This window comes from Anolis carolinensis, chromosome 2 (assembly GCF_035594765.1).
Source record: "Anolis carolinensis isolate JA03-04 chromosome 2, rAnoCar3.1.pri, whole genome shotgun sequence".
Lineage (NCBI taxonomy): Eukaryota > Metazoa > Chordata > Lepidosauria > Squamata > Dactyloidae > Anolis > Anolis carolinensis.
Window position 1 is genome coordinate 64,500,273 of NC_085842.1, and position 24,413 is coordinate 64,524,685.

Below are 24,413 nucleotides of genomic sequence, written 5' to 3' on the forward strand. Positions count from 1 at the left end.
CTTCTTCTTCTTCTTCTTCTTCTTTTCTTCTTCTTCTTCTTCTTATTATTATTATTATTATTGAGAGGCTGGGTGGCCATCTGTTGGGCATGCTTGGATTGTGTCCTCCATGGCAGAATTGGGTTGGACTGGATTACCACAGTAATTATTTCATATTACAGTAGAATCTCACTTATCCAACATTCGCTTATCCAGTGTTCTGGATTATCTAACGCAGTCTGCCTTTTAGTAGTCAATGTTTTTGTAGTCAATGTTTTAAATTCATTGTGATATTTTGGTGCTAAATTTGTAAATACAGTAATTACAACATAGCATTACTGCGTATTGAACTACTTTTTATGTTAAATTTGTTGTATAACATGATGTTTGGTGCTTAATTTGTATAATCATTACCTAATTTGATGTTTAATAGGCTTTTCCTGAATCCCTTCTTATTATCCAACATATTCACTTATCCAACGTTCTGCCGGCCTGTTTATGTTGGATAAGTGAGACTGTACTGTATATTGATAATCTTATATTATCTGCTTAGAAGTGGATTATATGAGGCCCCTTCTACACAGCTGTATAAAATGCACACTGAAGTGAATTATCTGGCAGTGTGGACTCAGGATAATCCAGTTCAAAGCAGATAATATAAGATTATAAATGGGTAATATAGCTGTGTGGAAGGGCCTTGAGTCTACACTGCCATATAATCCAGTTCAAATCAGATAATATGTATCTTACAGGCAGTGTGGAGGAGGCCTGAGGCCTAACTGTCCCTGTCCCCTGGGCTGAGTAGGTTGCTAGGAGATCAAGTGGGCAGAGTTTAACCTTCTAACTGGCAGCAATTAGATAATTTATTTTATTTATTATTATTTATTTCCATCATTTATATGCCGCCCTTCTCACCCGAAGGGACTCAGGGCGGCTCACAATCTGGCAAATTCGATGCCGGTATACAGTACAAAAATAAACATAGCAATTAAAACAATCAATTTAAAACAATCCAATAAATACATTTAAAACAGTATAATAAAATACTTAATCCATTCGTCCACATAAACCTTGCACGTAAACCTTAGTCTGGACCGAGTTAAAGCCATCATAATTCATTCATTAAATGCTTGTTCGCAAAGCCAGGTCTTCACCTTTTTTCTGAAACTCAGAAGGGATGGAGCCTGCCGGATAAAAATAAAAATAAAAAACAATTATTCCTTTCCCTCTAATTAGGACTTTATTTTTCTTTTCTTTTTGTTGTATGAACGTAGAGGCATGGATGAGGGGTTGTGTTGCCAAGTTTAGTGTTTCTGGGATGTGTAGTTTTGTTGTTTTGTCCTAGGCCGATTTTTTTTTATCCTTTTATATATATAGATAGACAGACATATCTAGAATTTACATGGATTCTAGGTATGCCACTCGTTGCCTATTTGAACCATCGTTTGACCTGGATCCATTCTACAAACTTGTTCTGCAAGAAGCAGGTCTGCCCTGGTCTTTCAGGTGCACAGAAAAATTCACTCTGCATTTAAAGTGAGATCCAGCAGCCTGACTCTGACTAGGAACTCATTCGGCTGGGAGATGGAGAGCTAAGACCCAATGGTAACTATTGTCTGGTTCTTAGTACAACAGACCAGCCTAACAATGCTTTGTGCTTTTACATCAATAATTAATATCCCGTTTTCTTAATTACCGTGCCTTTCATATTTATCTTTGTTAAAATTTGAACCTCATAAACTCATCACTTCAAAATGAAAGCACTTTTGATTGCAGAACTAGCCAGTTACAAAATAGAAAGCTTTGAAACATTAATGACTTTTATAACACGTTGATGTTTCTACTGCTTTGTTGTAGTTACATAGTAGACATATGAACTATTTTATAAAAAAACAAATTACTTTACACATCAATGCCCCCCAAACCCTTCCAGTATTTTCTGTTGGTCATGGGGGTTCTGTGTGGCAAGTTTGGACCAATTCTATAATTCTATAATTGGTGGGGTTCAAGGGGCTCTTTGATTGTAGGTGAACTATAAAAACTTGCAACTACAACTCCCAGATATCAAGTATTATTTCCCCCAAATTCCACCAGTGTTAGAAATTGGGCATATTGAGTATTTGTGCCAAGTTTGATCCAGGTCCATCATTGTTTGAGTCCACAATGCTCTCTGGATGTAGGTGAACTACAACTCCAGAATTCAAGGTCAATGCCCAACAAACCTTTCCAGTATTTTCCGTTGGTCATGGGAGTTCTGTGTGCCAAGTTTAATTCAATGCAATTGTTGGTGGAATTCAGAGTGCTCATTAATTGCAAGTGAACTATAAATCCCAGAAACTACAACTCCCAAATGACAAAATCAATTCCCCCTCCTAACACCACCAGTATTCAAATTGGGGCGTATCAGGTATTTGTGCCAAATTTGGTCCAGTGAATGAAAATACATCCTGCATATCAGATATTTACAATACAAATCATAACAATAGCAAAATTACAGTTACAAAGTACAGTAGTGACAAAAATAATTTTATGGCTGGGAGTCACCACAACATGAGAAACTGTATTAAGGCATTGCGGCATTAGGAAGGTTGAGAACTACTGATATAGCAAGAACAACCTTGCTTGGCATTAAGACTGTCTCACATTTTACATGATAGAAAGACAAGCATATAAAAATGATAAGCCAATTCAGATGTTTGATGTGGAAAACATTTTCTTAAACTATAATTTTTCTCAATTGTGCCAAAGATTTTGGTGTGGAAGTACTTTCAAAAAAATCAATCTCTGTATACATCCTGAAGTGATATATTTGCCTGAGGTTTTGTATCTTTTAAATTTTAAATTGACTTTCAGACTTCAGTATCAGTTCCCAACCAATGATTGCTTTCAACTAGTAGCTTTTCTCCAAATGTTGTAGATTATGGCAGCCAAGTGACTTACAGTTTTAGAGTGCCAGTCACCTACACATTTCTTTGCCAGAAGATGGAGATTCTCCATTCTGATCACAGCTAGTCCATATGACAGATCCATTATCAATGGGAGGAAAGAATACCTCCACAGCAGCAGTTCAAAACCTGTGGAGTATAAATGTTTCTTTTTGTTAGATACTTTATGCTTGAAGGATTGTATTATTGATTTTTCCATTCCTAGCAGTATTACTAGGAAGTGCCCAGGAAGGCTCTTTGTGCACCTCCATTCCTTCTAGGGCTTTAATGAGTATTAATTCTACCCAGCCTCTAACAGTAGGGCCCAGTTCAAAGAGACACATGAAAGACCTATGCTATTTTACTCCATACTACAAGGATATTTGTAATGAACATGTGCAAAGGAGAAAGATTGTATTTTCTGCATAGTAAAATATTATATATCCCATGTTGCAGAAAATAGAGGCATTTGGGAGTGGCAAAGAATTGCACCAAAGACATCTTTGGAACCCTCAATACCTTCAGAATCCCAGGGATGATATTTTTCTGGTCCAAAAGGATGAATTGCTACTCCTGAAAGTCTTTAGGTGCAACAGTTTGGCTTTTAAATAGGTTGAAAGACGTCCTTGTACTGTTCAATATTTAAAAATGACCACTTGTGAGAATGAAATATGGTCTTCCAATTGAGCATTTTAAAATATTTTTGGTAATCCATGTGGTCCCAGGACTAGCCACAGTTGTCCACCTTGATGAAACAGAAGCATGAAACTGAGATATGGTTCCATCATAATGAATGTGCTTTGGGCTAGACTGATTGTCTGAGGAGTGAGGACACTTTATTTGAATATCACTCCAAGAGGTCTGTTCACTTATATGGGGAAAAGGTACTTTAAAAAAGTCTTGATACAGAATTGCTAAACTGAGAACTTCACTTTGATGGTTATGATTCACAAACAACCCTCTTTAGGATATTCCTTTGGCCATCATTCGCCTGAATGTTTGCAGAACAGGGACATTCCCTGGGTTCAACGCAACTCTCCAGGTGGGGCCTTTTGTGGCAGGTGGAAAGCTATTCTACCCTGGCTTCCTTTTTACTATTGCAGTGAGGATAATATCTGTTCTTAGGATGTAGGCTAAAGTTGTCTGCTTCCATAGCAACAGAACAAAGCCCAGTGGGAACAAAAGCTTAGCCTTTCCCTTCAGGATCCACCTATTTTATTCGTTGGTTTGGGGAGCATTTGAGGAACTTCCTGCCAATTATGAATGCACAGGCAACCACAATAGAAAGCTACCTTGCCCTGCATTGCAAAAGAACACCACAACATTACTCTTTCATGGGGTTAGCTCATCAGAGCTTATGGTACATTATGAAACTAACAACATTATTCATGTCACTTGATCCTTCTCCCCTCCAATTATTTTATATTTGTCAGGTACTGTAGGCTCTATGTTAGAGGAAGGAACTGGCAAAACCAGCTCTGAGCATTCCTTGTGTAAGAAAATCCTATAAAATTCACGGGTTTGTCCATGAAGTTGACAGCTGACTTCATGCACATTTTGAGAACCTCTGCTCTAAAGTTCCATGCCAGTGTAGAAGTCTCACATCCTTGGTCAACAGCACTTGCAAGATGCTCTTCCACCTCCAGTGTCCACTTCTCCAGTCACATCATGGAATGGGGCCCAAAGGATGAATCTACACTGTAGAATGAATGCAGTTTAACATCACTTTAACTGCAATGGCTTAATGCTGTGTGGTCATCGCAGTTTTAATTTTACAAGATCTTTCACATTCTCTGCCAAAGAGTGCTTGAGCCCTGCCAAACTACGATTTCCAGGAGTCCATAGCACTGACCCATGGCAGTTAAAGTGGTGTCAAAGTGTAATCATTCTACAGTGTAGCTGCACCCAGGATGCTTTTAAAATCTAGATTTAATTAGCAAGGCTGTGTCCAGCTGTAGGAGCTGTGAGGAGCTTATCCTGACATGTGTACATTGACAGCTAAAGGCAGTTGTAGGAAAAATGCTCTTAAGGAGCTTTTCTTTATTATGTGACTAATATGTCAGCTGATCAGGCAAAAGCAATATGTATCAGAGAGAGGCACCCTGGTGGTTTCCATGTCCGTGGGTGTTGAATCCATTCTAAGTTTTAATCCAAGCTTTAAAGGAGCTATCCAAGATACTGAATATTGTCTACAGAAGAGGTTCAGCAGCTTGGACAGCTCAGAGTAAAACCCAGAGTGTATTTACCACCCAGTTGATATGAAAGCCACTAGCCGACATTGGAGAGATATGACATATTGTTGCCTCTCTGAGAATTGGTGCCCTTTTGCACTGCACAGTTATAGTACTCTACCTGAATTGCTATGGCTGCATCTTACGAAAACCTGGGATTTGGTGTTATCAGGCAGTAGAGCTCTCTTGCTGGTTTCTGAATACTCTTCACTATACAACAAACCCCAGAAACCCCATAGCAGTGAAAAAAGAATTTTAGTGCTATAATTGTGTATTGTAAAAGGGCCCTGGGAACAAAGGCATGAAAACAACTTGCTTTCCAAAGCTGTGTATCAGAAGCTGCTAAATTCTGTGGTCTGATAGGAATTGCAACCCAACATTTGTACATTTAGTCACACCCATAGGAATGCACATATAGATGGATATCTTGACAAACAGATATAGATTTATATTTTTTCTTCCATTTTAATCTCTCTTTCCCTCCTCCAGATACCTCTGTATGATCTTTCTGTTTATTTCGTGAACTCTGTATTTTATTGTGAAAGCAGGTTAGTAGGTTAAGCTAAAAGAGTATGACTGACGCAAAATTGCAAGTAGGTTTCACAGCTGAGGAAGCATGGATGTGAAGCCCGGTCTCCACAGTCCTCCTCTGGCATGCCAACCACTGTGCCACCATGGGTTTCTCAGATTTACATACACACTGTTACATACAGGCTGTTGAAACATTTATTGTTTTTGTCAGCTGCTAAGATGAGTCACAACTATAATTGATATTCCATTAATACAGTTCAAAGCTTTTGATGAAGAAGGGGGAGGGAGGGGGAAGGATTAGATCTGCTACATGCTATTAATAAAACCAAATGTAAAACTGAGTAAGCTTAAATAACAACCTCTGAAAATGAACTAATGGATGCAAAGAGAGACTGCACAACCAACTGGAACAGTAAAAAGTGAGATAAACTTTAGGAGCAAACCTAAGAAGATTTAAATAATTCAGACCAGAATATTTTCCCCTGGATAATAACAATAATAATAACAACAACAACAACAACAACAACTTTATTTTTATAACCTGCCTCCATCTCCCCGAAGGGACTTGGGCGGCTAACATAGGGAACCAAGCCCAAACAAGTATACAAGGAATAAAATAAAATACACAACAACAGTAATTTAAAAACAATTAAAACCACAGAATAAAACTTCATAAAATACATCCATAAACATCATAATTACAAAGTGGCTAATTAAGTTGTAAGGAAGAGGGCAAGGATTCTGCAAAACTAAGGACAATAGGACCAGGGATGGGAATAAAGTACTGGAAGCAGGAGAGTAAACAATTTGAGCTGGGCAGAGATAAATTACAAGATGACCTATTGTTCAAAAGTGCATTGAAACATCCATGTCTTCAAGTCTTTGCAGAATGTGGACAGGGTGAGGGCTAGTCTGATTTCCCTGGGGGAGAGTTCCAGAGCCGGGGGGCCACCAACGAGAAGACCCTCTCCCTCTTCCCCACCAACCATGCTTGGGAGCAAGAGAACGGCCTCTCCGGCAGAGAAGAGCCCATGGAGGTTCATAAAGAGAGACACAGTCACAAAGATAAGTAGGACCTGGACCATTAAGCTCTTTGTAGGTCATAACCTGCACTTTGAATTGGGACCAGAAAATTATCAGCAGCCAATGGAGCTCCTTCAGATGTAGCTAGCTCCTGTTAGCAATCTGGCTGCCGATCTTTGCACCAGTTGCAGTTGCCAGGCCATCTACAAAGGCAGCCACATGGGTTTGCTCTGGGAGACTATTGTAGCCCCATCTTCCAGCCATGTCTCCCAATGCAGACCCTTGGCTGGCATTTTGAAAGTTGGGTGAGCAAAATTCCTGGCTTCTACCTGGCTGACATCTTCATTAAAAATATATATCCCTGGACTCATTGCATAGGGTGCCAGGAAGCATTCCCAAGAAACAAAAATGATGGGGATCTGGATGTGCCTAGTTTTGCCTGTTCCACCCAGTAAAAGAAACAAAGTGGTGCTGTGAGACACAAAGGCTTGGAAGGATTACATTGGAGAAATGAAAGGTAGCTCAGAGTGGGTCTAGACATGCAAAAGGGGCAGAATGTTCCAAACTAGATCATTCGGGGTAACTGCTAATGAGTGCTCATGGTGCCATCTCTGCATCCAGTTGAGAACAATCATATATTTCACTTCATTTAAGCACTGATTGTAGCAGGAAGGGGTTGTTCTGATCTATTCTTTGGCAAAACAAAAAATGCAAACTTTGCTAAGGTTGGGAAAAAAGTTTCAGCCTGAGATGAGAAGAAAACCAAGAATTACAGATATAAGGACCTTCAACAACAAAATTATCCCATTTAGATCAATCCTTAAGGAGGTTGATGAAGCATTGTAAAGATTTCAAGGTGGGGGAATTTTTGAATGATCTCTCCCCTTAATGTCATATGTTTACATAGTAAAGCTGCACCACTGAAAGATCCTTTATCCCTTTGTAAAATAAATTGTAAAATGAAACAGCTAAAGATTTGGGTGTAAAAGCAGGATTTATTTTCTTCTTTTTTTAAAAAAACAACAACAACACTTTGATGTTGGGTTCAGCCAGGTTCTATGAGACTCTGAATACACTGCATGGCAATTTGTTCTGAACAGCTCCAACCCAGATTTGGAGTGCAGCACAGAGTGAGCTTATAGATGATGCCTTTGGGATGCTGCCAAGGCATTCTAGCCAGTAACACAAGATGCAGAGCTCAGACCCCGCAATTAACTTGTAATTGGTAGACTTTTCTTTCATTCAACAGAAGAATTATAATGAGAATTCCTATTAGTGTTTGGTGAATTGTTTTAGCAGTGGTGTTAAATGACAGTGTTATGTAAGCCTCTATGGTGTATTGTTGAAGTGTACTTCTTTCATGGTAACAGGCAGTGCCTTCCCCTGTGATCTGACAGAGAATCCAAAAATATTAATTCTGTGTCTGAATTGTACCTTACTTGTTCTAGCTGGGGAGCATAGCTCAAAGAGATAGAGAAGGCTACCTTGAAAGACATATCCATGTTAGTTTTCATCAGTATGTGAAGGGACTTTGCAGCACCTTTGAAACTAAGGACCTTTCCAGACAGGCCCTATATCCCAGTATCTGATCCCAGGTCTTCTGCTTTAAATTGGATTATATGAGTCCTCACTGCTAGAGAGAAAGAAGTTAATAGCACGAGCTTTCATAGATTACACTGCTATATGGCCAGTGTAGATCTATATAGTGCAGTTTGGACTGCATTACATGGCAGTGTAGATCCAGCCCATGTCTACAAAAGCTTATGATACCAACTTCTTTCTCTCAATCTCAAAGGTGCTACAAGATCCCTTTGCATAGTGAAATATCTTTACTTTCTGGTATTGTCCATTAACATATACCTAGTAAAGCCTTGTTGTTTTTTAAAAATCAAAAATCTGATGCAGGGCCCCAGAAGACTTTTTCACAGTAGCCCCTGTTCAGCAAAACTATGAAGCCAAACTATGAGCCTGGCAAGCTCTGGTCATTGCAACTGGTGGAAGGGAATACCAGTCTCTGTAACAATGTAAAAAATGGCATACCTAGGCATACGGTGGACTCAGCTTGCATATGACAGGATGGCAGCTCTCAAATTGTTAATTTAACAGTTCCCTGCTCTCTTACAATCTAAATAACACATGAGGAAAAGTGAATGGTAGCGTAGGAGGGGATTAAATCCAGCAGATTTCTTTTTATTCTCCAAAGCTTTGGGGATTTTAGTTTGATGTTCTGTAATCTTGTATATTTTAATTACATGTATTGTCAGTTCCTTTATATTATGCTATGTTTTTATTTGCATTTTATCCTGATGATACTTTGCAATTCTATTGTATCATTTTGTGATTTGTTATTTGTCCTTCTCTCTGTGTCAGTATGTGTACACATACATATTTTAGATTCTATGCCTCTGGAAGGACTAATTATTTTTGCTACGTTTCTTGTAAAGTTCCAGTTGCTTTAAAATACCATCTCCAACTGTTTATAGGCCTGCTATGGTGAGCCAGTGATATGAAGGCGTTTCTCTACATTTTCTGTTCTCCTTATTGATGTCTGTTTTCCTCTGCAGGAGGGATTGGCTGCGTTGATCGAGACAGAGGACAGTCACGTCAATGTCTTGATGTGGTAGAGATCTATAACCCTGATAGAAATTTTTGGAGAGATGGGCCTCCCATGCCATGTCCGCTTCTGTCTTTGAGAACAAATTCTACTTGTGCTGGTGCAGTGGAAGGAAAGCTCTATATCTGCGGAGGATTTCGTGGAGCAGGTACTGGATGAAGCCAAAGAGAATGTGACTATGTTTGTAATAGCCTTTATTTAGCAGCCATTAAGTTTAAGAATTGAATCTCTAAAGTATAAGAACTGAAATACAGTACTACATTTCTTCCAGAGAGCTACAAGTTGCATCCTTACAGGCTTGAGTGTTATTTTTGTATTTGTACACAACAAAAAAGCTGACATTCTTAATCCTAAGTTCTTTGCTTGAATTTGGAAATAATTTCCATTCATTTCAATGCAACTTCTTTCCATCAAGTGCACTTAGGATGGGATTCCTGCCTTACTCTTGATCTGCACTCGTCTGTACAAATCTGAGCAGAGAAGCAGCAGCCTTGTGCAAAGTGGACACCTCACAGGGAGTTTGAGAAGGTTCCCAAGAAAGTTGATGCTAAACAAGTGGAGAACACTCAAAATAGGGCAGCAGTCAATGGTTGCGTGGGCTCATTGAAGGTGGCTTCTCTTTGTCACGAGATAAGATGCCAGCAGAGACACATGTTTAAAAGAACCCAGAAGTGCAAAAATGTATAACACGTGCAATTGGAGGAGCCTAGGAGCTTTTCTGGGTTAACATGTGAGGAACTCTTGATGGAGGTGAGCCCTGTTAGGACCAAACTACTTGAGAGTTAAAGAGTGAACATTGGGAGAGTTATGCCCTCCTGATCCAAACACCACATTTGTCTCTAAAATCAGTTCTCATCATGTTGTTTGCAAGATGCTAATCTTAAAAACATTCATCCTTTCTAACCTGATCCTAAGCAAGCTTTGCTCTGGCATCTTGATTTTTTAAAAAGGAGGCTGCTGATTTGGAGTTTGACAACAAGGCAGCAAATGGCTAGATATTTACCTTATAGATGTTATATTTACTGCCAAGGCGCAGGGAAGGACTTCAAGAATTGTCTTCCTCAGGTAGCACAACCATTTGTACGGCTTTACATACCTATGCATTCCAGCATATGTATGTATGGCCATTTCCTTTGGTACAATATACCCCCATATCTGTGGGAGACATGTTCCAAGACCACCACCACCACCGCTGTGGATATCTGAAAACTTGGATAATGAGGAATTCTATTTTTAAAGGCACTTAGGACATAGGATGCCATGAAATTGTACTGGAGGGCCTAGAGAGGCTCACAAACACTTCCCGGGAGGGGAGATATTTTTTGGAGTGCAGATAAATGAAACTGTGGATATCAAATTCAAAGGTAAGAGAATCATACTATTCTTCAGGCAGCAAAATATCATGGCTCTCTTTCATACTACAAAAATGTTCATTATTAATTATTACACAATTATCTTTCATTCTATACAATTATTTGATCCCACTTTCATTGCCATGGCTGCATTCTAGGGAATCCTTGAAGCTGTATTTTTATTAGGTTTTTAGAATCCACTGCCAAAGAGGTCCAAGATCTCACTAATGAGCTGGAACCATGACAGTAAGTGGCGTCACAGTGCTGCAGTTGTGTAACATGAAAGAGTCTGTAGTTGAACGTTGTCCTCAGGTAGCAACCAAGTGACATGCACTTGCCCCTGCTTGGGGTTGACACCTGAATACTGAAGAAGCTCAGACTGTAGGGGGACCATATAAAAAAGGGGGCAGACCTTCCTTGCCTTTAATAATTGTGGAGAAGAGGGAGATTAAGCAGGTGTAACTTGGATGAAAATTACTGCTGAAATTCCTGCCATTAAAAGTAGATCTCTGCTGTCTTTTAGATAAGACTACACTGTTGGATTTCCACCTTTCCTTTAATGTGGGTAGCAATTTAACTAAATGCACCATTGACTTTGGCCAGATATTTTCTCCACTACTCAGTGTTTACCATTTTCCTCAACATTATAAACCACTGCTTTATTTGCAGTGCCTTGTAGAAGGATAAGCTCCATGGGAGTGGAGGATATTAAATTTATGGTTATTGGTAATAAAATTACATTGCCTGCCCAAATAACTGGAAAACGTATTCAGATTCTCAAGTACTAGCCTCCAATATCATAAGAAGAGTTTCCAGCAGTCCACAGCCAGGCCATGGAATCAGTTTTTCATTGTGAAGGCAGCAGTACTTGAGCCATTTATCACCTGGCTCATCAGCAGATTTTGATTTGGTTTGTTAGAAATGCTTCTGTCTCCATGCAGCTTCTAGCAGACAGAATGTTGGTATTGTGGTCACTGCAAATGGCTGTTTACAAGCACAAGCTCCTGGCACATATACATATTCCCACCTGATCCAACAGTTGTTATAATACGCCAGGAAAAGACCAACAGGCATTAATCAGCACTAATGAAGATCAAGTCAGGTTACTGTCATTATTTCTTAGATAATTTGCTTAGGAACCATGTTTCTCACTATATCAGGTTTCACCTAGAGCTTGGTAAATTGCTTTTTTTAGACTACCTCTCACAAACCCTAGCCAATAGCTGTATTTTGTAGGCCAAAAAATGACTTTTCTAAGTTCTGCTTTCATTTGTATTGTATTACATTTCCTTTTAATATTCCTGTCTAAACTGCCCTTTCCTCCCATCGCTTGTTATTTTTAATGTATTAATACAGCTGGGTATATACAATTTTTTTCTCTTGGGGAGGTGGGGTGGAACTGGAATGGATGGTTTAGAGCAGTGTCAAGGACAGAACGCCACAAGATTCAAAGTAACAGAGTTTATTAGATTACAGAACTCAAAAAATGCCCGTAAAACACAAGGGCCAGGCAGTATTTGCCTTTAGAAGCAAAAAGGGACAAAAATAAATGTTCAAAAGATAAACCGGATTAAACCGGAGTTTAATCCGGGTAAAAACAAACTGCTTGCTTCAGCCTGGATATAAACAAAACGAAAGCCAAGGAACAAAAGATACAAAGAATGCAACTAATTGGCAGCAGATTCCTCTCTGCTGCCAACACTGTGCTTAGAGTAACTTGCGTCGCTCCCACACACACACAGCAGACAGGATTTCCAACACGAGCAGATCAGCCAAGGATTGTAGCAGTAGAGTAGACCAGTTCCGTTCCGTAGATCAAAGCCAGAAGCAGACGTTTGTAGTTTTCCAAGTCCAAGAAGGGGGGAAGACAAGCCGTGGTCAGTTCAGTCCGAGTTTTCAAAGCAGGAGATGGCGTCCGTCAAGAAGACGACGGAAGGTCAAGCTAATAAGAGTAAGCACAGGTTTGCACAAACAAATGCCCACACAATTCCTCCCGCCGTCTGACCCTGAATTCCAAAACCACTTACGTCTCAGCACAGGAAAACACACCAGTCTTCAGGAAAGCGTCCCACACACACAGATCCCAAGCGTTTGTCCAGATTACCTTGCCCAACGCAATTTGCAATTGCTCCCAAGCCCCATTTTATGCCAGTTACAAATCCTCATCACTGTCAGCTGTCCTCCTTAACCCGGGCGTTTCCTCATTACTTTCCTCGTCAGAGCTGGAACACCTCTGACTACGCCCAACAGTATCTCCAGCTGTGGATCCCGTCCCATCCCTCCAGCTAAGCCATGGGTCTAATCCTGAAGGTCCCCATTCATCTTCTATCCCATCATGGCCAGTGGCACCCAATTCCTCCCTTACCCGAGTCCAATCCATCTCATCCTCCTCCGAGCTAACCAGCCCCTCCTCCATTCTCTCCGTAAACCCCTCGAAAGACTCTTCGTCAGATGGTGCTGCAAATATGTCTCGCAGTCTTTTTCTCTCTCGCTCCTCGAGAGTATCTGACTCTCGAGGAGTCTTACGCCCACGTCTGTCAGTAACAGAGCCATGAGGCTCAATCATAACAAGCAGTGATTATGATTTTGTTTCATTGTTTCTATGGCAAATACTGTATTGCACTCAACTGTGGTACTGGAACCTCTAACACTGATGAGTTGAGCTGAGGAGATAGCATTTAAGAGTTGAGAGTCCAGTTTCTATTACTCTGACCAGGATTGTGTTAATTTGTATAGCAACAACCAGTGGACCAAGAAGAGAGGAAAGTTAAAATGGCACTATCCTCTGAACCAAGGAAGCCGAAGGAAGATAGCAGACAATAGATGGATGAGAAGGGATGTTAAAAGAATTTAACTAAATGCAGCATTGCCTTTGGCTGTCTCTAAAATTAGGACACAAACTAATGAATTTAAATGACAAGAAAAGAGATTTAGTCCTGAGCATTTTGATGGTGGATGAAGAGGTTGGATGGCCACCTCTTGGGGGTGAGCTTGATATGGATTCTTGTGTGAGTCGGGGTTCTAAAGTGCTATCAAGAAAGAGGCAAAAAGGCATTGGAGGTTGCAGAGATACCATAACTGGGAGCAGATGAGCTCTGAAGGTGAGAACAATGACTTTCACATATTGATTTGAATTATCCAGTCAATTCTTTGTCTTCAGCTTCTACTCATATTTTATTTTGATTCAGATTTGAAAAACAAAAAGTCAAAAACAAATAAGTGAAGGAATACTGATGACATGCATCAGTAAATGAATCAATTAGATGGAGCATGACTAATAACAGACTTATCACACGATTCCTTCTTAAGGGCTTCTATATGTCAGAACTGCCATGAACACTGTCACCGCTTTGTTATCAAGAACTGGGTGGCTCAATCGTTTCCAGATTTTAAAAGTAGATGTCAGACATGCAGCAAACATAAGGCATAATATGGCAGATGGCTTCATTTCAGGCTGTGACAAATTACAACCCATTGTTTTTCCTTTCTCTCCACCAAATTATTCTCTCTGCTTATCAACTGTAAGCACCACATTCTGTCACAGGCACAGCCCAATCACAAGCCTGCTTTTTGAGTTGCAAGTCCCTTCATATCCACACAAAATACTTTTTCCAAGCAGATCAATTCTCCAATAATCTTCTCTCTTGTGATCATTGGTTTCCTGATCATTATTGTTTTCAAATCCGGCTCTCCCTCAATGCCACAAACTCTTTCTCTTTCTCTTTCTCTTATAATCACTGCTCCTCACCTAGGATGACCTTGGCCCTTCAACCACCTTCTACTCCTTTCTAAAATCTCTGTTTCAATAACTAAACAAGCAACAAAGCTTATATAAGTGACAGGTATTTATCCTATATGATAGCTTTCCTGTCGTCTTAAAACCCTATACCCCAGACACTAATAGATGAAGAAGAAAAAGCTTATAACGTTTCTTCTACTTGTTACTTTCTGGTAATGTAGATTTTGTAGTTCATAAGTCCCAGATCCGCTCTGATTCTAAAGTAAGAGCAATGATGAGGAAAGACTGGATTGTATTTGGTTTCTCCTTGTACTGCTTCAGCTGGATGGAATTATCTTATCAGTCACCAGTCTTAATGTAAAAGAGGTAAAACTGATAGGAGTAGAAAAAGGGAGATTTGGGGAAGTTGCTTACCATAGGGAGAAAGATTTTTTTTAAAAAAATCATACAGGGGGAATAGTTTCCTGTTCACCCCACCTTGTTCCTAATCTAATTCAGAAATAAATGCTGGACAAGACAGTTAGCATGTCTGCATAGTTAAACATATGTGTTTATATATCACAATCAACAAGGTGAGATCAGGACCCTTGATCATTAAGCTTGTGCTATCAAAGGGACCTTGATAAATAGGAAAAAAAATGGGCTGAAATTAATAAAACGCTATTCAGCAGAGACAAATGCAACATTCTCTACTATTTAGGCCATAAAAACTAAATGCACAGATAATGATATAGCATGGGGAAAACTTGGCTGAGCAATCCTATGGGTATTAAGGACCTTGGATTATTGTTGATCATAAATGAGCCAGCCGTGTGCAGCAACTGAAGCATAATTTCCAAGGTGAAGGAAGTACTAGCCTCTTCCTCAACTAGAGTACTGTGTTCAGTTCAGAGCACTTCATTTTAGGAAGGACATAGACAAGCTGGAGCAGATTCAGAGAAAGGCACTGAGGATAATATGGAAAATGAAAATACAAGGATAGGCTTATGAAGATGGGCATGCTCGATTTGGTGAACACTGAGGAATGACATTACTGCTCTCTTTAAATACCTGAAGGGTTGCCACAGAGAGGAGGGTGCAGCCTTGTTCTCTGCCTTCTCAGAGGGTAGAATAAGAACTAATAGTTTGAAGTTACAGGAGGGTAGAATTTGATGAAATATTAGAAGGAATGTCTTGACAGTGAAAATGGCTTGGCAAGGGAACTGATTGCTGGAGAGGCCATGAAGTCTCCTTCTCTAGAAGTCTTCGAAAATAGTCTGGACAGCTATCTCTGGGGTATGTGAACAGTACAACCCACATAATCATGGGCAGTATATTCCTGGACTTTGCATGAGTATGTGAAACCATGAACAATAGTGAACCCTATTAAATGAAGGACATCTGGGCCAAGAATACCATAGTCATGCAGGAGGAGCTGGAAAATGCCAAGAGGACATATTTTGTTAGACATGGATAAATAAGACCATAGATGTGGATCTCATGGATACAGATTTTGTACTGTATTTATTTATATATGCAATATATATCCCCAATTTTCTCCTTGTGCATGAGTCAAGGCTGATATTTAGTGCTGGATTCCGACCCCCGTCAATGTTAAAGTTGCATGCAAATCAGTACAAAATGCTTGCATAAATGGGGAGATGGGATGAAACAGGACAGAGTGTGGTCTGGTTGGCAAAGGCATATGTTCAGAGAACTTGGGAGATTATTACTGTTATGAATTTGTGTTCTGAGTGTGCTTGATTTGCTGCTCAATATCCACACATCTTTGCTATTAGTAATATGAGCCTTCTTGTGGAGAGAAAAAGCAAGATATAAATAAACACAACAGCAACAATAACAACAACAATCACTGTCTTCCCATTATGCTCTATACCTGGGAGAATACATTATAAGCAGCCTAAAATCCTTAGTCCAAACCGTTCCAACACTCTTTCCCTATTAAAGCAGTAAAACACTTATTTGCTTATTAGCAAGGGTGATTCTGTTAATACAGAGCTAATGATGGCATTAATGCCAGGAGAAATCAATCTTTTTGTTCTAGTCAGTCTCCCTGATTCTGTTTGTTCTCCCCTCTATCCCATTACAGCTCCGTGCCACAAATAGCGATGTCCTCCAGTGAGTAGGGATATTAAATCCACCACCAGGAGGTTTGGCAATGCTGCTTTGCATTAGGATCTTTGAGTCAAATATGCTGCTGAGTTTTGTCTGCCCCAAGAGGCCATTTTCTTTAAATGAGCATTCAGAAGTATGCAGCAGGCAAGAGCCAGCTAGTTTCCTGAGTGCTTTGCTGTATTACAAATGATTTTTTGAGGCAGGTGTTGCAGATGGACAGTATAATGATCTTATTAATGTTTTTTCCCGTCACACTAAACCCTGACACATGCCAAAGCTGGCAGCTAATACAGCTGTAGTCTATACCTACCTTGCATCAATTGTCACATTCAGCTTGCTCCACTCAAGAACTAGCCCCAAGGAATATTGATGAAAGTGTCCCTGAATAAGTCTCCTTTCTCTTTCATCATCACTGAAAGTACAGTATTCTCGTCTTAAGAATAGACAGGAGCTTTCGTGGAGATATGCATGAAATTTATAGAAGAATTACATAATGTTCCTTACACAGAGGTGTTAGAAGCATTTATGCCTAGAACAAAAATAGATGTTTCTATATACATATAAGCAACACAATTGGCACTGAGCTTAAAAAGTCACTTTGGAGGATGACAATTTCCGCAAGTCAGGGCACACAGTGGCTGGGCGATTGGGGAAGTTGGTCAAAAAGGTAACTTGCCTAAGCTCCAGATTTAACATAACACATATGGCCAAAGTTCTCTGTATAAGAAGGGGTTCCTCTGAACCATTGTTTGGATTTGTTCTCACCCAATCCTGAAACAGAATTTAGAAACTTGCCATGTTGGGTTATTTCTTTTTAGAGTTCTTGTTTCAATATTCACCATGTTTGGAATATATATCTCTCGAAGGCAGAGAAAGAGAAGTCAAAGACCTAAAGTAGCCTTCTCTCAATCTGGTCTACCTCAAGGTTGTTGTGAGAGCTAAACTTTGAGGAGGGAATTGTCTTGAGCTCTTTGGGGAAAAAGTAAAATATATCTGTAACTTTGACAAATAAAGAATAATTAAATGGGTAACATTTATATACATTTATATGCATCTATACTGTAGAATTAATACAGTTTGATACCACTTTGCCTGCCATGGGATCTGTAGTCCTTGAGCCTTCTATGTCAAAAAGTGCTGGTGCCTTAACAAACTACAAATCCCAGGAATTGCATAACATTGAGCACTAGCTGTTAAAGTGATGTATTAATTCTACAGTGTAGATGTACCCACAAAATGCCCCCTCCTGATCTTTACTCACAGAGAAAGGAGGGCAAACTTAAAGCCATTTGGTAGTGTAGAAGTGACAATTCTGGAGATACACCCCCCCCCGCCCCCCCCCCCCAATGGATATTTGTAGGGAAAATAATTTTTGGGTTGTTGTGTGTCTTTCGGGCTGTGTGGCCATGTTCCAGAAGCATTCTCTCCTGACGTTTCGCCCACATCTATGGCAGGCATCCTCAGAGGTTGTGAGGTATGGAGAAAACTAAGCTTAGTTTTCTCCATACCTCACAACCTCTGAGGATGCCTGCCATAGATGTGGGCGAAACGTCAGGAGAGAATGCTTCTGGAACATGGCCACACAGCCCGAAAGACACACAACAACCCTGTGATCCTGGCCATGAAAGCCTTCGACAACACAAAATAATTTTTGCTAGATTCTGGAACTAAGGTACTTATGATTCCAGAGAACACCTTTTTTGTGATATGTGGACTCTTTCCTTTTGGAACCTGAGATCTAACTGGCATAGTTTTGCCTTTGGATCAAGGGCTCAACTTGCAAGGCTTTCAGACACTGAAAACTCCATGTTTCTATGCCACTCAATCCCTTTATCTTACTGGTATTCGCTGTTGCTGCTGGGACTTCTACGCTCTCCAGTTTGTCAGCCTCTCAAGTTGCCATGGGAGCTCAATATTCACACACAGGAGGCCATAATGGAGAATTCTTTAACGTTTGAAGCATGCATATAGGTGAAGTCTGGCAGGGGAGAGAATCACTAGTGAGCTACTGCGTCTTTGCACGGTCAGTAACACCCATCTTAATAGCACCTCCTGCAGATGCTCTCAGGGCCAAGGGAAAGTTAATGACTTCTGGAGCTCACATAGATCTTGTTGTCAGAAGTTCAATGAATCCCATGGAGCCCCATGTATAAACAACAGAACTGTGAGAAAACAAATCAAATCACATTCACATAGCACTTCCTCTTATATTATTTCCATGGCAATGTTCAATCCCTTACAACTGTGATACTGGCCAGGAGATAGCAAGCAGTGTTTTGACAAGACATAAATACAGGATTGGATAGAAGAAAATACAATTTGTTAATTTCTATCTTGTTTTCAGAGTTTGGAAAAATTACTTTTCACAGAATCCTTCAGTAAGAGCGATCATAGCTGTCCCAACTAGAGATTTGTGAGTCATAGTAAAAAAAAAAAATCAATTTCTGTGCTAATTTGTAATTACAGATTAGGAACAATCATAATAAGATATCAATAGTAGTGAATGATCATAATGGTTTTTCATTTTGATAATATTTGTATTTTTTCATATTTAGGATGGGAAAAAACAGAAATTTCAAATGTAGAAGATTAAATTGATAGATACATTTATCCAAGTCCAAAGCAGTGAGTGCCTAGCTCTTCAAAATCCCTGTATATTCAACTACATTATTGCTATATAATGATGGCCTTGTTTTTTTTTTCCTGAGCATCTCCACATCATTAACATCTGCAATGTGATTCTCTCATGTTGTGAACAGCAGTGTCTACCCAATGTGACTAGTAATGAATGTTTCCATGCCATAGTATTTCTGACTTCTTTATACTGTTGTGAAAAATTGTCCATGAAGAAAGCTAACAGGGAAACCCCCAACTCATGTGAAATATCATGCTAAAAGATAGTTCCATGAAATACCATGGACCGTTGTCTGGAGGTACTACTATAAACTAGAAGAGAATTGAAACTGTTACTGTATTGGAAGACAAGCAGGCACTCCACTAGAATTGCAGAAAGTTTTATTGGACTAGAATTTATCCATTATTTTATGGGTGGGGAATTTGTTTTTTTTCCATTAAAAGGGGAGAGAAATAAAATGAAGCAGCAGCAATCGATATGTAGGAATACAGAGAATACTATAAACTCTAACCTCTATGGAGAACAATTTCAAAGAACAGAAAAGCAGATTAAATATTTATACTATAGCCTAAAGCGATCTCTCAGTCTCCACATGCCATGTACAATATTGAGTCAAGCAGACTGAAAAGTCACGCAACCTTCCCCGATTGGAAGAAAGTGAGTGGGAGCAAAGAGCGTATTGACACTCCGCAGTTATAACAATGGCTGTTGTTCTGCCTGAAGATCCTGTGTGATGGTCTCCTGCCAAAGTACTACACATATTCTTTTACCCTCTTAAGAGGTGCAAAGCTGGGTGTGTTCGGAGTGGTGTGGTGTTTTTGTGCGGTATGGTGGGAACACTGCTCTTCAGTGGAAAGCGACACTGGGTTTGGAAAGGGAATTGGGGAAATGGAGAAAACTGCTACCTTTGTCCAGAGTTAGCAGAATTCCAGTTCATTCAAGTCAGGATCCAACAGCAGTAATGTATTTATTTAGTTTCTCTATTGCTCTATTTCAACAGGGTTTGTAAAAAGTCTGGCAACGTACCTCCCATGGATATAAGGGTCAAAATGTATTTACTGAAAGCCAAGACACAAAGAAATTACTGAGGTCCTGTATTATTTTGATGCATATCTTCTTCCATCATCCAGAGATCAAGTGAGATATAATAATGGCACAATATGATTCCATTTTAACTGCATCGTATGGATTCCTAGGATTTGTAATTTAGAGTGAGTTTCTAGAATACATAGCCAGAGAGCTCTAGTGGCTCGGCAAACTACAAATCCCAGGGTTTGGTATGGCAGTTAAAATAGAATCACTTCATTATAAAATGAAACGTGAAAGGGCCTCAATGACATTAGGTTCCCAAGAGTACAATGGCATTAAATCAGCAAAGATGCCAGTGAAGATGATGTAGGTACTTGGCTGAAACCGAAAGCCATTCTGCGGTTGAAGAGACAGATTCTGTTAAATAATGACTTCTGCTAACAATAAAACCGCACATCAAATCTAAGAAATATTTAACATCTCATGTCCATGCACCCGCCAGAAACCCCATGCTTTCCTGGGAGGTGGGGTGTGTGTGTCTTGATACCCTGCTGGACTTTTGGTAGGACACCCGAACACAAAACACCCCCCCCCCCCCAGAAAAGCCTTTTAAAAAGAAAATAACCTACCCAGCCACCATTCCCCCTTCTCTCCGGGTGCATAATTTCTATGGGGAGCTCCAGAGAAGGGGGAATGACAGCCAGATAAGTTATTTTCTTTTTAAAGGCTTTTCTGGGGGGTTTGGGGATGGAGTTAGAGCCCTTTCAGATATTCTGGACTCATGGAACCCAGAAAATGTGAAAGGGCTATGCAGACATCCCGCCAGATGTCCCAGGACTTTTGCTCGCAGCTGGAAAGACCTGGGACTTCTGAAAGGCCTGGGTCTTTCTAGCTATCAAATCACTTCGGGACAAAGCAGGGTTTTCTTGTTTTGTCCTGAATAAATTCATTTTTATGTGGAGTATTGTTTGGATGCCCAGGATAAAATGCTCGTGTGTTTTAGGCACTGTCTGGATGCGCCCTGTGCCACAGTTCAGAATGCTATAGTTTTCCCTCTTCTACTTTGTATATTTCTTCTCGAGGATCAAAATAGAAGAATATATATGTTTTGTGTTTATAGAAGAGATTTCTAGTGGTGAAACAGATCTGCTGGCATTGCAACATTTCCTCAGCCACGTCCTGTGCATTAAAGCTGTGTTTTATGACTGGACATTAGAAGAAAAGCATAGCTTAATTTGCAAGTCCGATGGTTCAGGCATATCTCTCTTTGAAATTCCTAAGGTAGGAGAGAAAATGAGCTCATTTAAAGGAATATGTATGTCCTTTAATGGGGGGTTTGACCCTGAATCTTAGGTATCAGTCAAGTTAGCGAAGGAATTCCTGAGAATAAATTGTATAGAAAAGCGGGGAGCGGGACATATACCTACATCTTTTTGCAGTAGTAAAAGCTGAACTCAAAGCCTCTCACTTGGAAAAAGGAAGCTTTGAAATCAAAAGCAATAGTTTGGGTGGAGGGGGAGGAATAAAAAGAGCTTCTCATTTTGTAGGAAAGAAGTTGGCTTTTTGTAACAAATGTCAAAAAGTCCAGCTCCTGTGCTTGAAAATAAATGGCTCTCCCGTTTTCTCCATTTTTTCAAAAAAGAAGAAGAAGAGAACACTGAAGCAAAATACTTTCTTGCTTGGTAGCTCTTTTGTTACTGTACAATTCCTCAGCTTCAGTTAAAAGCTGCCCATTGTAATACTGGCTTGATTTAACGGGTTATTTGAATCTCATTGCTCCTGCCAAATTCTTAGTTGTTCCAAAAAAGCACAGTAGAAGAAAAGCGCCAGAAAGTTTCCTTAACATTGTTTCTGCGCTGTCCAGGCAATGGCTCCTTAAAACTGGTGCCTGTGGAGAACATTAAAATGGCAGAAAGGAAGTTTTTTATATGACTATTTAAAAAACCCAACTTCTTTCATACATTTGTTGAAGCTGCTAATTTAGGATAGGATTTGGAAAAGAAATTTAGTGCAGCTAATATCAGCTTCATAATTATAGCCAAGGTAATTTAGAAGAAGCAGGATTAATCCTTGCATATAAAGATGGCCTCAGTTTGATGTGCAAAAAAAAAAACACACACAACATGATGTAAAATAATCTTCTTTGGATTCCTTCTACTGTCATTATGTATGTACTTTTCTTTTAATACAGGTCTGACTAATTCTTGATTGCTCCCAAACTGATGTAGTCCCATGTGGCTTACTGCTCTCTGTAGAAGTGATTAATCTGAATTTCCTTGCATTATGATTAACAGTTAAAACTTGTCTTAGATCCTGAGGTTTCCAGACCAAAACCCAAACTTTAGGAATGGCCCCAAGTGATGTCATAATGTGTTTTATAAGTACCAAGTTTATTCAAACAGAGAAGAGAGGGAGAGGTTTCACTGTTTGGAAACAGAGACAAAAATCTTAGCTAATGGGCTTTCCCCACAAGATGAAATTTTAGGGAATTAGGAGACAAGAGAAAAGGAACAACTTGTAGCAAGGAGGTGGATGCAGAGCAGAGTCGAGAGTGAATCCTGGCACCACAGTAACTGGGAGGCCAGGAATTAATTAAGTACAGTAGAGTCTCACTTATCCAACATAAACGGGCCGGCAGAATGTTGGATAAGCGAATATGTTGGATAATAAGGAGGCATTAAGGAAAAGCCTATTAAACATCAAATTAGGTTATGATTTTACAAATGAAGCACCAAAACATCATGTTAGACAACAAATTTGGCAGAAAAAGTAGTTCAATACGCAGTAATGCTATGTAGTAATTACTGTATTTATGAATTTAGCACCAAAATATCACGATATATTGAAAACATTGACTACAAAAATGCGTTGGATAATCCAGAACGTTGGATAAACGAGTGTTGGATAAGTGAGACTCTACTGTAAATACATGGACACTCTCCCCCACTTTTTGCAAGCTGCACAAATTGTAAGAAACCATACAATTGGGATGCATTGAAGATTTGCACACAGCCCTTTCTTCCTGCCTGGAGCTGAGCCCACCAAAACTGGAAAATCTACAACTTTATCTCATGCATGAAGATAATCTTTGAAAACTGAAGACAGATCTGGCAATCCTATTTTTCCATGAACCATGAGGGATTTTATGCAACAAGTGCCAAAATAATTTGGATGATTTACTGGTATAGTAGAGTCTCACTTATCCAACACTCACTTATCCAACGTTCTGGATTATCCAATGCATTTTTGTAGTCAATGTTTTCAATACATCGTGATATTTTGGTGCTAAATTCGTAAATACAGTAATTACAACATAACATTACTGCGTATTGAACTGCTTTTTCTTTCAAATTTGTTGTATAACATGATGTTTTGGTGCTTAATTTGTAAAATCATAACCTAATTTAATGTTTAATAGGCTTTTCCTTAATCTCTCCTTATTATCCAACATATTCGCTTATCCAACGTTCGGCCGGCCCGTTTACGTTGGATAAGCGAGACTCTACTGTATGTACAGTCAGCTCCCTACATTTGCCGGGATAGAGGCACGGGGCCCTCATGAAAGTGGGGAAAATTCAAATAAAAAAATATTAATTTTTTAGCCTGAGAGAAACCCTTTCTAGGAATCTTTAGGTCCAGGAGTGTGACTATGGAGTCATACTTGAGGACCTAGAAGTTCCTAGGGAAAATGTTTTAAATCCACAAATGATCAAATGCACAGATGTGGAGGGCTCAATGTACTGTGAACCTTGGCTTGTGACTAGAATGTTCAGGCAGCAAAATGTCTTGGGCTGGCTCTGGAGCTGTACCTGGAATTTGCAGAACAGATGCCCTCCAGGGAGAAATAATTTAGAATGCCATTTAGAATGACCTAGCATGCCATTCTATGCCATATACAAAAAGGCTCCAGGAACTTTTCCCATGCTAGATTAAAAAGCATAAAAGTAGAGAATCAGCTTCAGTTTCTGAATTGATACACAGCAACTGATGTGTCTTTTGACATAAGCAGAGCACAAAAGAAGCAGCAATACTATTTAAATCTTAAACTAAAGCAGCATATCTCCATGTTTCTAGGCAAATTGCATTGCTAGGGCTATATGTTTGGGGGTTTGCAAACTGCTTCAGTCACTGCCATGTCGCCTTTAATCTAAGTATAGAACAAAAGCATGTTGGGGTTATTATTTGCATCGAAAGCAGAGCTTGGCTTCTGCTTTTCATTTGATTTTTCTATCCTGCATTTA

General features: G+C 39.6%; 1 protein-coding gene and 1 long non-coding RNA gene across 2 annotated transcripts in view; one reads left to right on the forward strand and one right to left on the reverse strand.

Moving 5' to 3' along the window:
* kbtbd12 (kelch repeat and BTB domain containing 12) overlaps positions 1–24,413 on the forward strand; it is a 62,862-nt gene that overhangs the window by 36,113 nt on the left and 2,336 nt on the right. Inside the window, exon 5 of the mRNA XM_003217727.4 lies at positions 9,253–9,450. Coding sequence (XP_003217775.2) covers positions 9,253–9,450 — 198 coding nt within the window. The remainder of the gene's footprint in view (positions 1–9,252; positions 9,451–24,413) is intronic.
* LOC134296036 (uncharacterized) lies at positions 836–17,581 on the reverse strand. Its single transcript, XR_010002595.1, has 3 exons — positions 16,819–17,581; positions 2,920–3,053; positions 836–1,163 (listed from the first exon to the last, which is right to left on the reverse strand). It is a non-coding gene; the product is annotated as an uncharacterized LOC134296036 (long non-coding RNA).